The 13,334-nt window shown below is 35.9% G+C and overlaps 1 protein-coding gene across 9 annotated transcripts in view; it reads left to right on the top strand.

Annotated features, from left to right (window-relative positions):
* The window catches only part of tenm4 (teneurin transmembrane protein 4), a 268,749-nt gene that overhangs the window by 153,146 nt on the left and 102,269 nt on the right, over positions 1-13,334 (top strand). For all 9 annotated transcript variants that reach the window (XM_065281625.1, XM_065281626.1, XM_065281624.1 and 6 more), the window contains 2 exons: positions 7,774-7,938; positions 11,546-11,760. In XM_065281625.1, the coding sequence (XP_065137697.1) occupies positions 7,774-7,938; positions 11,546-11,760 (380 nt within the window). The remainder of the gene's footprint in view (positions 1-7,773; positions 7,939-11,545; positions 11,761-13,334) is intronic.

Raw genomic sequence — 13,334 nt, 5'->3', positions numbered from 1 at the left:
TGTAGTGTTTTTGTTTTATTTGCTGTAAGTGTCATAGGTAAATATGAGACAATACAGAAAATAGCCACAAATTCGTCGCGCTTTTGTTTTATTTGCTGTAAGTTTCATAGGTAAATATGAGACCTAAAAGAACTCAGACGCAAATTTGTTAGGTTTTTGTTTTATCCGTAGGTGCCATAGTTAAATATGAGACAATACAGAAAATAGCCACAAATTCGTCGCGCTTTTGTTTTATTCGCTGTAAGTGCCATAGTTGAATATGAGACATAATTGAAAATTGCCGCAAATGTGTAGTGTTTTTGTTTTATTTGCTGTAAGTTTCAGAGGTAAATATGAGACGTAAAAGAAATCAGACGCAAATTTGTTGCATTTTTGTTTTATTCGTTGTAGGTGCCATAGTTAAATAAGAGACAATAGAGAAAATAGCCACGAATACGTCGCGCTTTTGTTTTATTCGCTGTAAGTGCCATAGTTGGATATGAGACGTAAGAGAAAATTGCCGCAAATTTGTAGTGTTTTTGTTTTATTTGCTGTAAGTGTCATAGGTAAATATGAGACGTAAAAGTAAACAGACGCAAATTTGTTGCGTTTTTGTTTTATCCATTGTAGGTGCCATATTTAAATATGAGACAATACAGAAAATAGCCACAAATTCATCGCGCTTTTGTTTTATTCGTTGTAAATTCGTCGCGCTTTTGTTTTATTCGCTGTAAGTTGCATAGTTGGATATGAGACGTAAGAGAAAATTTCCACAAATTTGTAGTGTTTTCGTTTTATTTGCTGCAAGTGTCATAGGTAAATATGAGACGTAAAAGAAATCAGACACAAATTTGTTGCATTTTTGTTTTATTCGTTGTAGGTGCCATAGTTAAATATGAGACAATACAGAAAATAGCCACAAATTCATCGCGCTTTTGTTTTATTCGCTGTAAGTGCCATAGTTGGATATGAGACAATACAGAAAATAGCCACAAATTCATCGGGCTTTTGTTTTATTCGCTGTAAGTGCCATAGTTGGATATGAGACGTAAGAGAAAATTGCCGCAAATTTGTAGTGTTTTTGTTTTATTTGCTGTAAGTGTCATAGGTAAATATGAGACGTAAAAGAAATCAGACACAAATTTGTTGCATTTTTGTTTTATTCGTTGTAGGTGCCATAGTTAAATATGAGAGAATACAGAAAATAGCCACAAATTTGTCGCGCATTTGTTTTATTGGCTATAAGTACCATTGTTGGATATGAGACATAAGAGAAAATTGCCGCAAATTTGTTGTGTTTTTGTTTTATTTGCTGTAAGTGTCATAGGTAAATATGAGACGTAAAAGAAATCAGACGCAAATTTATTTGTAGGTAAAATACTTAAATATGAGACGTAGGAAAACGTAGCAGCAACATTCATTGCGTCTTTTAGTTGTAGGTACCATAGATGAAGACAAGATGTTTATCCAGAAAGTGGCAGAGATGCTGCACAACAAGATGTCAATATTTATTGCATCTTTTTTAGTTATTGGTACAACAGGTGAATACGAGATGTCTGTCTAGAAAGTGGCATAGAGGTCTGCACACCATAATGTCTTCTTCATGAAGGGTGTCAGAGTAATTAGACTCCTAATGAGAGGACTGAGAGCTGCCGTGTTCAACACTCATCCATTCAAGTGTCTAAGAGAAATTAATTAACCATATGCTTGCTAATGTCTTCAATCCATTTTGTGATGGATTGGCAAGAATCATTTCTTAAGCCAGGACAGCCCTGTCCTCATAGATCACATCATCATCCTCTTTTTCTGACATGGGATGAAGAATATTTGGTATTTATAGAGTGTATGGTCTATTTTATTGTTTTTCGCTTCTTGGGAGGTCTTGTAGAGGTTTGAAGCACAGAAGTGGAGAGGTAATGAGCCTTGTGTTTCTTTTAGACAGAAGCAGTAGCTGGTTCAGGCTTTCTGCTTTCTAATTGGCTTGCACAAATCTGCCAAAATATTCTGCCAAAGTAAAGATCGCAGGGACATTGTGCGCGTCCAGGCTTGGACTTGCATTTCCGCACGGCTGCCGTTTTACTCTCAACAGGTCGTAGGGTCTTTCCACTTGCCGTTCCAGCGGGACCCTCATTAAAAACGCCGAGCTTAGACCGCTTCCACCTGTCCCTGCGTTGCTCTCTGCTTGGGGAGTCTGGCTGACAGCTGAGAGAGAAGAAAACAGTGAGTTTGGATGATGGAAGAGTTTGGGCCAGGCAGAGAAACATATTTCATAAGCTGGACCCTTCCCAACGCACTCTGGAAATCACAGATACCAGGGTAGGAAGGAAATAAATCATAATGATGTGCCATGGTGGGGGGTAGCCACGATGTGTGAGGCATTTTACATCAGAGTCGGATGGGAAAAGTTGCAAAGGGGCCAGATGGAAGATGGGACTGTGAAGGAGCAATTATTTGAAGGTTTTGGAACGGTATCCCGTTGCCCATGCGCCAACTGCTCACCTATCAATAGTGGGCCACAAATCAACTAGTAGTTGAGCGAGAAGGATTCCTTACTCAGTCTTACTCCAGCCATCCGTCTCGTATCGGCTCAGTACAGGTGGGGGCAGAGGCACAGGTTTTTTGCATTTATATTGTCTCTTAAGACAGCCACGACTTTTTATCGCCTCCACAAATGCTCCCTCGCAAAGTAACGGCAACGTTCAGCCATTTCTTCGAGTATCTGTCGGAACGCAATCAACAAAACGCCCGCCCTGCAATTTTCCAAATGGCTATTGATTGAGTAAAGAGGATGGTTGCTTTCATCCGCAGTGGCAACGTCTGTCAAAAGCTTCATCGTTTTTCAGACCACATTTTTACCATTTAGTAAATGGGCCGGTTCCATGTAGCATTGGATTTAATTAATAGTCAAGCATGCGAAAGGATGCAAAGCAGAAATCTTCATTTATCACCACTGGTCGGTAGTTTATCAGCTATGTGCAAGCTTTTAAAACTGCCAGTTTGATTCTTGTAGTTAAGCTAGAGCAAGCACATCTTTGCAGAATCTTAAGGATCATTGATTTTAAAACATGTAAAGCATAAGGATATCAAACCAAAGGCCCAGTGATGCAATTAGTTAACCCTTTTTTATGAATTCAAGTGTAGTTTTCTCACTTTAAACAGTGCTTTAATCGAAAAGTTCCCTGCTTAGTGACTGCTCATGGTTTCATTATGAATTACTCCCATCATAATCCCATTTTACCAATACTATTGAACAGCATCAGTCGGCCATCATGTTTTTGTCTTTAGTTAAGTTCATTAGTTTATTTTGTGCATAAATATTAGTGTTTATCGTATTTAGCTTTTAAAGATGGACACATTTGTGCCATAATTATGAAATATATAACATACAATTGATTATACATTTAAAATTACAACTATACAAATAATAACATAAAATTAATAATAAAATGGGAAGATAATCAGTTTTTTTTTTATTATAGCGCTTTTCACAATTTTTCATGCTACGAAGCAGCTTTACATGGAATAGAGGCAATAAAAATGACAGAAAAGTCTAGGAATAACATATGAAGAGTTTCGTTGCAAAACTAGAATATTATTGTCAAAACATGTTTATTATTATGTTATCATGTTATTATTTTGTTTTATGGTGCTATTTAGCTGTATTTTTTAAGTTATGAAGGTTTAAATCAAACAAACCAACTACAGTTGAATTGATATTAATTGGAATGCACAACCAAAAAACAAGATTTCTGAACAATTAAAAAAACAAAACTCTTCATATGGCCTTGTCATTATAAAAGCTTCATGATTTAAAGGCGGGGTGCATGATCTCTAAAAGCCTATGTTGATATTTGAAATCATCTAAGCAAACATGCCTCTACCCCGATAGATCCACCGCACACATAACCAACCCAGGCAACGATGACGGTTAGACACGCACCTTACTGCTGATTGGTTACAAGTGTGTTTTGGTACTCGACTGCCTTTCCCAAAGTGTTTTTTTTTCAAAAATCATACACCCCGCCTTTAAGGTTGAAATATAAAAGAAAGTTTACATAATCTACGTTGCATTCATGAAAAAATTATGAATTATCATGTTTTAGATGCATGCCAAGTCTGTCATATTACACAGAAAAACATTTAATATGCCCAAATTATTGATGAAAAGATCCTACAACACTTTAATGTCTTGAAACAAATACCAGTCTCTCACAAAAAAATAATAAGATAATGGTATAATCCTTGGGTATGGCGTTTATAGTCAAATTAAAAAATATTTTTTCAGAAAACGTTTTCATGTTTTCTATCTTAGATAAGGATAATACACATGTGTTATGGATGTGACAAAAAGGAAACAACTTTTTGGATGACAACACACTTTGTATGAATTCTGTGAATTAAAATGCACAAACCAGAAGCAATAATACCCAACAAATGGAGAAGGGACAGCTCTTCAAACAACAAATGATATGTGTTTTATTTTAAATATTTTAATTTATGTACAGCATTATGGATGTGACATTTTTTTGTTATGGATGTGACCGTTTTGAAAACTATTATATTTAAAAAAAAAGTATGCAAAAACTTAAACAGAGAGCTCACATTGGTACACTGCAAAAAATGATTCATTCAATTTACTCAATTTAAAGGTAAGTGGTTGCAATCCATTTATTTAAGCTACATTTAAACGAATTTTTTTTTTGACAATTTAGACATTTTTGTTTAAATGTAGCTTAAATAAATTGATTGCAACCACTTCCCTTAAAAAATTGAGTAAATTGAATGAATCATTTTTTTCAGTGTAGTTAAACCATCAAATATTGACATCTGAGATATCAGTATGTTTAAAACTAAAGATGCTCGATATACCAATAATCGGAATCAGTCGATAAAATAAATTTTTCACACTATCGGGCGATAGTTTAAAAACAGCTGATAATCATAACCGATATATCCTGTCAATCAAAGAGAACAGGAAAATGCAATAAATGTGTATAAAAATGTAAAGGAAAATATAGTTTAATGTTCGATATTAATGGTCATTATATAAATGAATAATATTTTGAAAATGTAAACTTTAGAATTCAGATAATGCAAGTTAATATAACCACCAAACTATTGGTATCAGCATTGGTATCGGCAGATATCAGTATGAATAATCGGCCATCGTATTGGTAAAAAAAAAATATTATCAGTGCATCTCTATTAAAAAAGTTTGGTAAGGTTGACATTTGCCTGGAATTGCTCAAATATTTCCGATTCCCATGGATTGGTGGTCATATATTACATTATTATTGGGAAAGTGTCTTGTAAACACTTGAGGAATTGCTACTGTATAAAAACCTTCCTATGGTTTATATTGTTTCTTCTTTTTTTTTTTTGAGCGATGGCAGAATGTTACTTGTGCTTTGCGTCACACAAAAATCAAGATTGATTTGATCTCTTATAATTATGTGAGCTATGTTACTTTCGCAAATATTTTGACAAAACAATAAATCATTCATTTAGACCTTCCCTCGCCCTTATGGAGACAAGATATTTGCCACGGCGGAAAACAAATACATTTTCTCCTCGCTGTGATATTGAGTGGAGGGGAAAAGTAATTTTTAGCTCCGAATTCTCACTACAGGTTGTCAAGAGAGGGTGGCAGAGAAAGGCACTTGTGCAATTTGAAACCAGCTCTGCACTTATAAAGGAGCAATGAGGAGTCACGTAGGGAGAGAAATGGACCATGGGAAAGAGACAAGCTTGAAATCATTTGTTTTATCTACTTCGACACAAGCCGTAGTCTACCGTAGTTCATGTCAACAGCACCTGTCTTTATAAACCACGACTATGTCCGAATTTGCATACTAGCCGGACTATATAGTACTGTATGCATGGTTAAAATAAAGTCATCCCAAATCAGGGTGCATCCAAAATGTATTTGCACGGAATATTATTTCCTGTGAATTTTAACAGTGGGTTTCCATGCATGCCTTGTGGGTTTATATTTTTTTATAGACACAATCTGACTAAAGTAATGAAAAGTTGCACAGTTAATTTTCCCAGCACTAATACCATTAAACTGCTTTCTCAAAAATAAAGGCTTTTATGATCACCACTGAGGTACAAACAATTGAGACGCAGCCCATATTCTAATTATGCAATCTTTAATTGTATTTCGACGTTGTACATAGAAACTCAATTGAAACCACACACAAATGAACTCTTTGGCCTTTGTTGGCATTTTATCTGCTGACTGAAGACTTCTAGAACAAGGTTTTGCCTGGCTAAGCTGGTCTTGACCATTCTCATCCTGGTGATCCATCATGCCCGGCCCCTCCTCCCCTGTTCACTGCGCCATCACCGTTCACCCCTATAGATGCTTCTTTTGTTGACCTTGTGAAATATCACCATGTCTTCCGGTGTAACTCACGCATTCATCCAAAGCTCTACTTGTGTTCGTGCTGACTTGATCATTTCCTTGTCCTCTATCCGTAGGGGGGTATTAGTAAGCTAATAGGGATGAAAAGAAAAGTGTTGCCCTGTGGGCTCTGGCTTTTCTGTCTGCTGGTTGTACAAGACTTTTCTTCGCCCCTAAGGTGGGGGGTTGTGGTTTTGTTTAGTTCTCGTTCTGCTTTTTTTACAGCGCCTTAAGGAAACATTGACTTTTTTGTCTGTCGTCACAGTTAATTTAGCTCAGATACATTTAACATACAGACTTTCCAAATTTCCATCTGTTCCAATGCTAAAATGGGAAATATGCACAGCTGATGTTAAATAAAAACTACACTGTTTTTCAATATTTTACTGTGTTCTTACCTCAACTTAAACAAATTAATACAAACCTATCTTTTTTCAATGCATACAATTAATCTTTGTACAGTCGTGAATGTGTGATAATTTAGCCTAGCCCCATTCATTCCTTAGGATCCAAACAGGGATGAATTTAGAAGCCACCAAACACTTCCATGTTTTCCCTATTTAAAGACTGTTACATGAGTAGTTACACGAGTTAGTATGATGGCACAAAATAAAATGTGGCGATTTTTTTAAGCGGATAAAAAATGAGAACTATATTGTATGGCGGAAGAGCACTTAGTTTGCGCCCGAGGTCGAAGTGCTCTTCCACCATACAACAAAGTTTTCATTTTTTATCTTTTTATTTTGTGCCACCGTGTAACTACTCATGTAACAGTCTTTAAATAGGGAAAACATGGAAGTGTTTGGTGGCTTCTAAATTCATCCCTGTTTGGATCCTAAGGAATTAATGTGGCAAGGCTAAATGCTAACACATTCAAGTCACGCTGTACAAAGATTAAGTGCACGCATTGAAAAAGATAAGTATGTATTGATTCGTCTAAGTTGAGGTAAGAACATAGTAAAATATTGAAAAACTGTGGTGTTTTCCTTTAAGTGAGATGCTCTCAGAGTACCCTAGCAATTGCAAAGCAGCTCTGAGATGACATTTCATTAATTCAGAGCATAAATCTTAATGTTTATTGCTCGCAAACAATAGTTTTTTTTTATGGAAATGCAAAATAAAATAAATTTTTTGTCTGACAGTTGTTAGTTGTGGTTCTCTCTGTGCTTATAAGTTGCCAAAGATGAAGATCAAGTCAGAAGGCATTTGTTTTCACATAGACGTTTTAATTGCCCCACAGCCCCAAGGATGTTAATTTCCAGACGCGGCGTCGATAGTATTCCTCCGTGAATTTGATTTAATTACATTAATGTACACCAAGTCACACGTTCAGCGATTGCTACTCCCACGCTCGTAAATTTACCATCTGCCGCTGCTCTTTTCCACAGCCATGCACCTCTTCGGACTCAACTGGCATTTGCAGCCGATGCAGAGGCAAATTTATCAGTTGACAGAGGACAACACAAGTGGCCTGCATCTACCGACGGACCTGGGCTTGCCACCTTTAGGCAACACGGGTCTGGAGTTCCCTGACCGAGGAATCAAAGATGATGGTATGTCTGAATTAAAGTCAATGTGTATTTAAAATAAAGTCCAATCCAAGTCACTTAAAGAATTGTGAATGCTGTTTCACATCAACTTTTGAATCTGTCAAGTTCTGATAGCTACCTTGATGTCTACATGAAGTGCAAGATTTTGATTTAATAATATTTAGCTCCTCTAACGCTTTTGGCCGAGCATTTGAATGCATGTCCTTCAGCCATCATCTCAACTCCAACAAGACTTTCCAGCTAACTCCCTGCCAGATTTGCATGAACTCATCCCCCGCTAATTTATCTCTGCGCTGGCCAGTATTATAACGTCTTATTTTTGATTTTCAAAGACTTAATAAGATCCAGGATTACTTGTCAGCCAATGCCATGCTGCGACCAGTTTCGGTGGCGTGCCACGAGATCCGCGTTTCAATCCAATGAAAGTTGCGGAAAGGGAATTATTTGTTCCTGGATGAAGGAATGGCACAGCTTTAGGGATTGGGTATCCAGGGGCTCATGACAGATTAGAAGTTGCCCCATCCGAAAATCCATGCATTTCTTTCATCCCTAAGACTGGACTGAAGTTTTCCTGGCAGAGGAAGAAAGCAGGCAGCGCCAACCCCTGCAGCTACAAAGACAGTGATTCTTACAGTAGGAAAAGTTTTCTGAGCACAGCCCATATTTAGGCATTCGATTTGCCACAGGTCTCAGACAAAAGGTGCGAGATCAGACCATTACCATATAGATGAGTCAAGCAGACGTCTTTTTTCATTTAGCGTCCGGAGGAGCGAACGAAGCCACTAACACGAATGCTGCGACAGGGCGTCTGTTTGAGTGACATCTGTGCCTGAGAGGAAATCGATAGGCTGGGCTTTTTAATTCTGACTGTCAGAGTAACATTGTCATCAGGAACACAGCGAATCAATTCGGTGTCACTGCGCTGGACATCCCCGGCATTAACTTAAATAAACACTGTACCGGTGAGCTTTTCTGACAGTCTGAATATTCGCACCTTCCAGTCATCAGTTCAATTATCCATAAACATGTTATCTGGAAAGTGCCAGCGAGACCTTGTTTAAATTCATGCATTTGCCAACTCTGCTGACCATTTGTGCTCAGCTGTGAGGCGAGGCCTGGAATGTAATTCGCTCCTTGGGGACTGCTGGTGCATCCAGGTCATATTTTACCCCAAAATCAAAAGATAACATAGATTTTGTGTTGAAATGTATTTGTAGCTACTATTAAGTTCATAAAATCCAAGCACACACAATTTTCATTACCATAATGCATCTAGACATTGTACTTTTTTGTAGTTTTTTTTTTTGGTCATTGATGATTTGTCATACTGTGTGTTCATAGTGCAATATAATAATATTAACATTTAATATTAATAATTGCATTTTTTATTTCATTTTAAATGTATTATGTGCAGTTATTAAAATTTGTTATTTTGTGTTATGGTAATGAAAATTCGGTAACAGGTTCATTAGTTAACATTAGTTTATGTATGAACTAACATGAACAAACCATGAGCAATACATTTGTTACAGTATTTATCAGGGCTGTCCAAGCTGTCCGAGTTGCATATGTCAATTTTTTTTCAGACAAACACATTTTCGGATATTTTAGAAAATGTTTTAGATCTTTCAGTTGATTAAATGTAATGTTACGGGGTCCACGACCTACAAGTCCAAAAAAAGTGCATCCATCCTTCACAAATTAAATCCAAACGGCTCCAGGATGATAAACAAAGGTCTTCTGAGGGTAATCCGCGCGGTGTTGTTGTAGAAATATCCATATTTAAAACTGTTATTTAAAGCCTCCGTAGGCTGCGTAAGCTCTCATCCTGAATGCGGACGCGACTAAGATGGCGGCGCTACCGGAAGGTAGTTATTTACGTTAATAAAGTTTTAAATATGGATATTTCTACAACAACACCGCTCGGATTACCCTCAGAAGACCTTTGTTTATCATCCTGGAGCCGTTTGGATTTATTTTGTGAAGGATGGACGCACTTTTTTTGGACTTGAAGGTCGTGGACCCCGTAACATTACATTTAATCAACTGAAAGATCTAAAACATTTTCTAAAATATCCGAAAATGTGTTTGTCTGAAAAACGATGGACATATGCAACTCGGACAGCTTGGGGGTGAGTAAATCATGGGTTTAATATCATTTTTGGCAGAACTATACCTTTAAATACAAACAACAACGTGTGTGTGTGTATTTTTATGTATAAAATAATTACACACAGTACACACACATAAATGTTGCAAAAAACTTTTATTTTGTATGCGATACATTTTTTGACAGCCCTAATATTTATTAATCTTTCTTATTATTGGTTAATAGAAATAAAGCTTTAATTGTTTATTCATGTTAGTTCACAGTGCATTAACTAACGTTAACAAAATTTGAATAAAGAATTAGTTATTGTTGAAATTAACATTAACAAAGATTAATAAATGCTGTATAAGTGCAGTTCATTATTAGTTTATATTAACTAACGTAGTGATAAATGAATTAAAATATAAAATATAAAATATTAATTAATGAATTAAAATATAAAATATAAATATAAAAATGTTAATAATATTATTTTTTAGAATTTTATATAAAAACAGTTAATGTATTAATTTATATTTATGTAATTATATAGTTAATTTATTTAAATAATTATATAATTATTTTTTTTTAAATATTAAATGTACAATTTTAAGATATACATTTGTATAAATACATAAAGGCATTTAAAAACTTTTATATATAATGTCAATATATTTTTCCTGATTTTGCGGTAAAACATCGTTTTTTATTGTTTCTGTGGTTTTAATCCATTGCTGGTAAAATACACCTATGCTTGGTTGTTATTACCCAACAACACAGCATTGCGGCTGAAGCAACCCAGCATAGGTTTAACCCAACAGTTGGTTCTGTCCAATATGGGTTCAAACAACCCAACATGTTTTGGGGTGTAAAATTCATGACATTCAGCCTTTTCAACTATAGGAGTGAGAAACATTTCTGCTGAAAATGAGTTCTTCATTTTTTTATAATAATTTTAAGGGAGTTGGGAAGATGATGAGAGTTGAGCAGCATGACTCAGTGTTTTTGTATAATTGCAACTCATGCGGTGACGCATTATAGTGGCAGTAAATTGAAAATCGGGAAAGCGTGTCTTGTCTCCAGATATAGCACATCACAAATGATTGACTTTTCAAGAGACCGCCATCTGCCGTAGCATGTGTAGCCCTACGCGACGGCTGCTTGAGAGTCCTCCGGGCTCGGTTTGCGAGGATGTCTGCTTTTGTCGCCATCACTGCGGAAATTGGCCGATCCACGCGATCAAACAGATGTTGCCTTTTCCTTTGGGTCCAATAAGGAAGGGACATCAGCATTATGTGTACGCATACGGATCATCTCCCACATACAAAATGCGAAGTTATGGTACCTGCATAGCTAAGCTTTACCTCAGGGAAGTTATCTTCGGTGGCCAGTCAGGGTTTTGTTCTGACATGATGGAAAATGAGCAAGAGGGTCATTCACCCAGCACACTGACCCCTCTCCTCACACCATATGGTAGATTTATGAGGCGTCCAGCTGACTGATAGATCTCATTTTCCGCAGGTAAACTAGACGGCTTTTTCCCAGAGGACAGCTTCATAGACATGGGAGAGATAGACGTGGGACGCAAAGTCGGACAGCTGATCCCGCCAGGAATCTTTTGGAGGTCGCAGGTCTTTATCGACCACCCCATGTACCTCAAATTCAACGTGTCTCTCAGTAAAGATGCATTGGTGGGGATCTATGGAAGAAGAGGGCTGCCTCCATCACACACACAGGTGGGTAGGATCAAAAATTTTTAACAAAATTATAACTTCTATATTTTAACATCACAGCTTAAGGTGTCTTAAACATAATGGTTTACTACTGCTAAATGGATGTGGAAAAGTAAAACTTTATTCAAGCATGTTTTCTGAACACTCACTCCATTGTTATTTGGTCACACAAACCTCCCCAAACTCCCACCAATTGCTGAGACAAACTTGATCACAAACTAACTTGGGTTTACTTATGTTGCCTCTGCAAGTTTTGCTGGGTAAGAAGTTATTTTAACACTTTATAGATCTGTCATGGATGGGCTTCAAAGTAGTTCTTTCCCTCAAAAGGTTCTGGGCTTTTTCAATTAAACACAAATCAATCAAACATGCATTACCCACTGCTGTTTGACTGTTTGTCCACATGATTCGTTTGTCAATGGGTTATAGCAGTGATGTATTCCCGCAAGGTTTCATTTCATTTCAAGGCATATTATTGTCTCAAAAAAGACTTCTCTCAAAGGCTTTGACATAAACAGACACTTAATTTCAGTATTGAACACAGAGCATCGCAGCCTTCCAGTATTGATCAGGTCCATAGGTGCAGTGGTGTTGTGTCACTGGAAATTACTTTAAGGTCTTGGTTGATAGACTCTTTCAATTGAGCCCCGGTAAGGAATAATACATTAAATATTTTCAGTGAAGTTTATATTATGATGTATAAAGCATCTCTATTCTTTGAAGAAACATGTGGTTACATATTTTTTGAATGGGATTGTTATTTTTCCATGCAAAAAATCAACTATCCAATGCAGTCCATATGTGTCAAAATTGGTAAATATGATTATTCAACTGCCAAACAATTATGAATTCAATGTTTATGCACCCTTATTTAATCATTAAGGTTCAATATCAAAAAATGTCATAATTCCCCTCCAAAACCAAACAAGTTAAGGAATATATTTTTGAGGTTTCATTCTTTTTTTTCTCATTACTGCAATCATTTAGTAGTATATAGTTTTAAACAGCATATGAAGACATTACACTTAAAAATTCTGGATTATTTCAACCAATGGTTCGGCAATTTATTGACAAACTCAACCTTTGGGTTAATTTAAGTCAGCGGTGGGGTTTGTCCTATTTTACCCAACCATGGGTTGAAACAACTTAAGTTTTTTTACAGTAAAGTTTTATTTGTTGACATTAGTTAATGCATTAGCTAATATGAACTAAGAATAAACAATACTTCTACAGCATTTATTAATCTCAGTATATGTTGTTTTTAAAATTTACTTATACATTTTTAAAATCAAAAGTTGTAACTGTTAACGTTAATTAATACAATATGAACTTACATGAATAACTTTATTGACATTAACAAACATTAACAAAATAAAAAAAATTAATAAATGCTAAAAAACTGTATTGTTCGTTGTTACTTCAGGGTAACTAATGCATTTACTAATGTTAATAAATACAGACTTATTGTAAAGTTTAAAAATACTACCTTAATAAAAAAAAACTTTTGATCAATCATTTTAAAATAAACAATACCCATAGAAAACTTTAAAGGGATAGTTTACCCAAAAATGAAAATA

This window comes from Paramisgurnus dabryanus, chromosome 8 (assembly GCF_030506205.2).
Source record: "Paramisgurnus dabryanus chromosome 8, PD_genome_1.1, whole genome shotgun sequence".
In the NCBI taxonomy this organism is placed as follows: domain Eukaryota; kingdom Metazoa; phylum Chordata; class Actinopteri; order Cypriniformes; family Cobitidae; genus Paramisgurnus; species Paramisgurnus dabryanus.
This window is presented reverse-complemented; position numbering and strand designations above follow the sequence as displayed.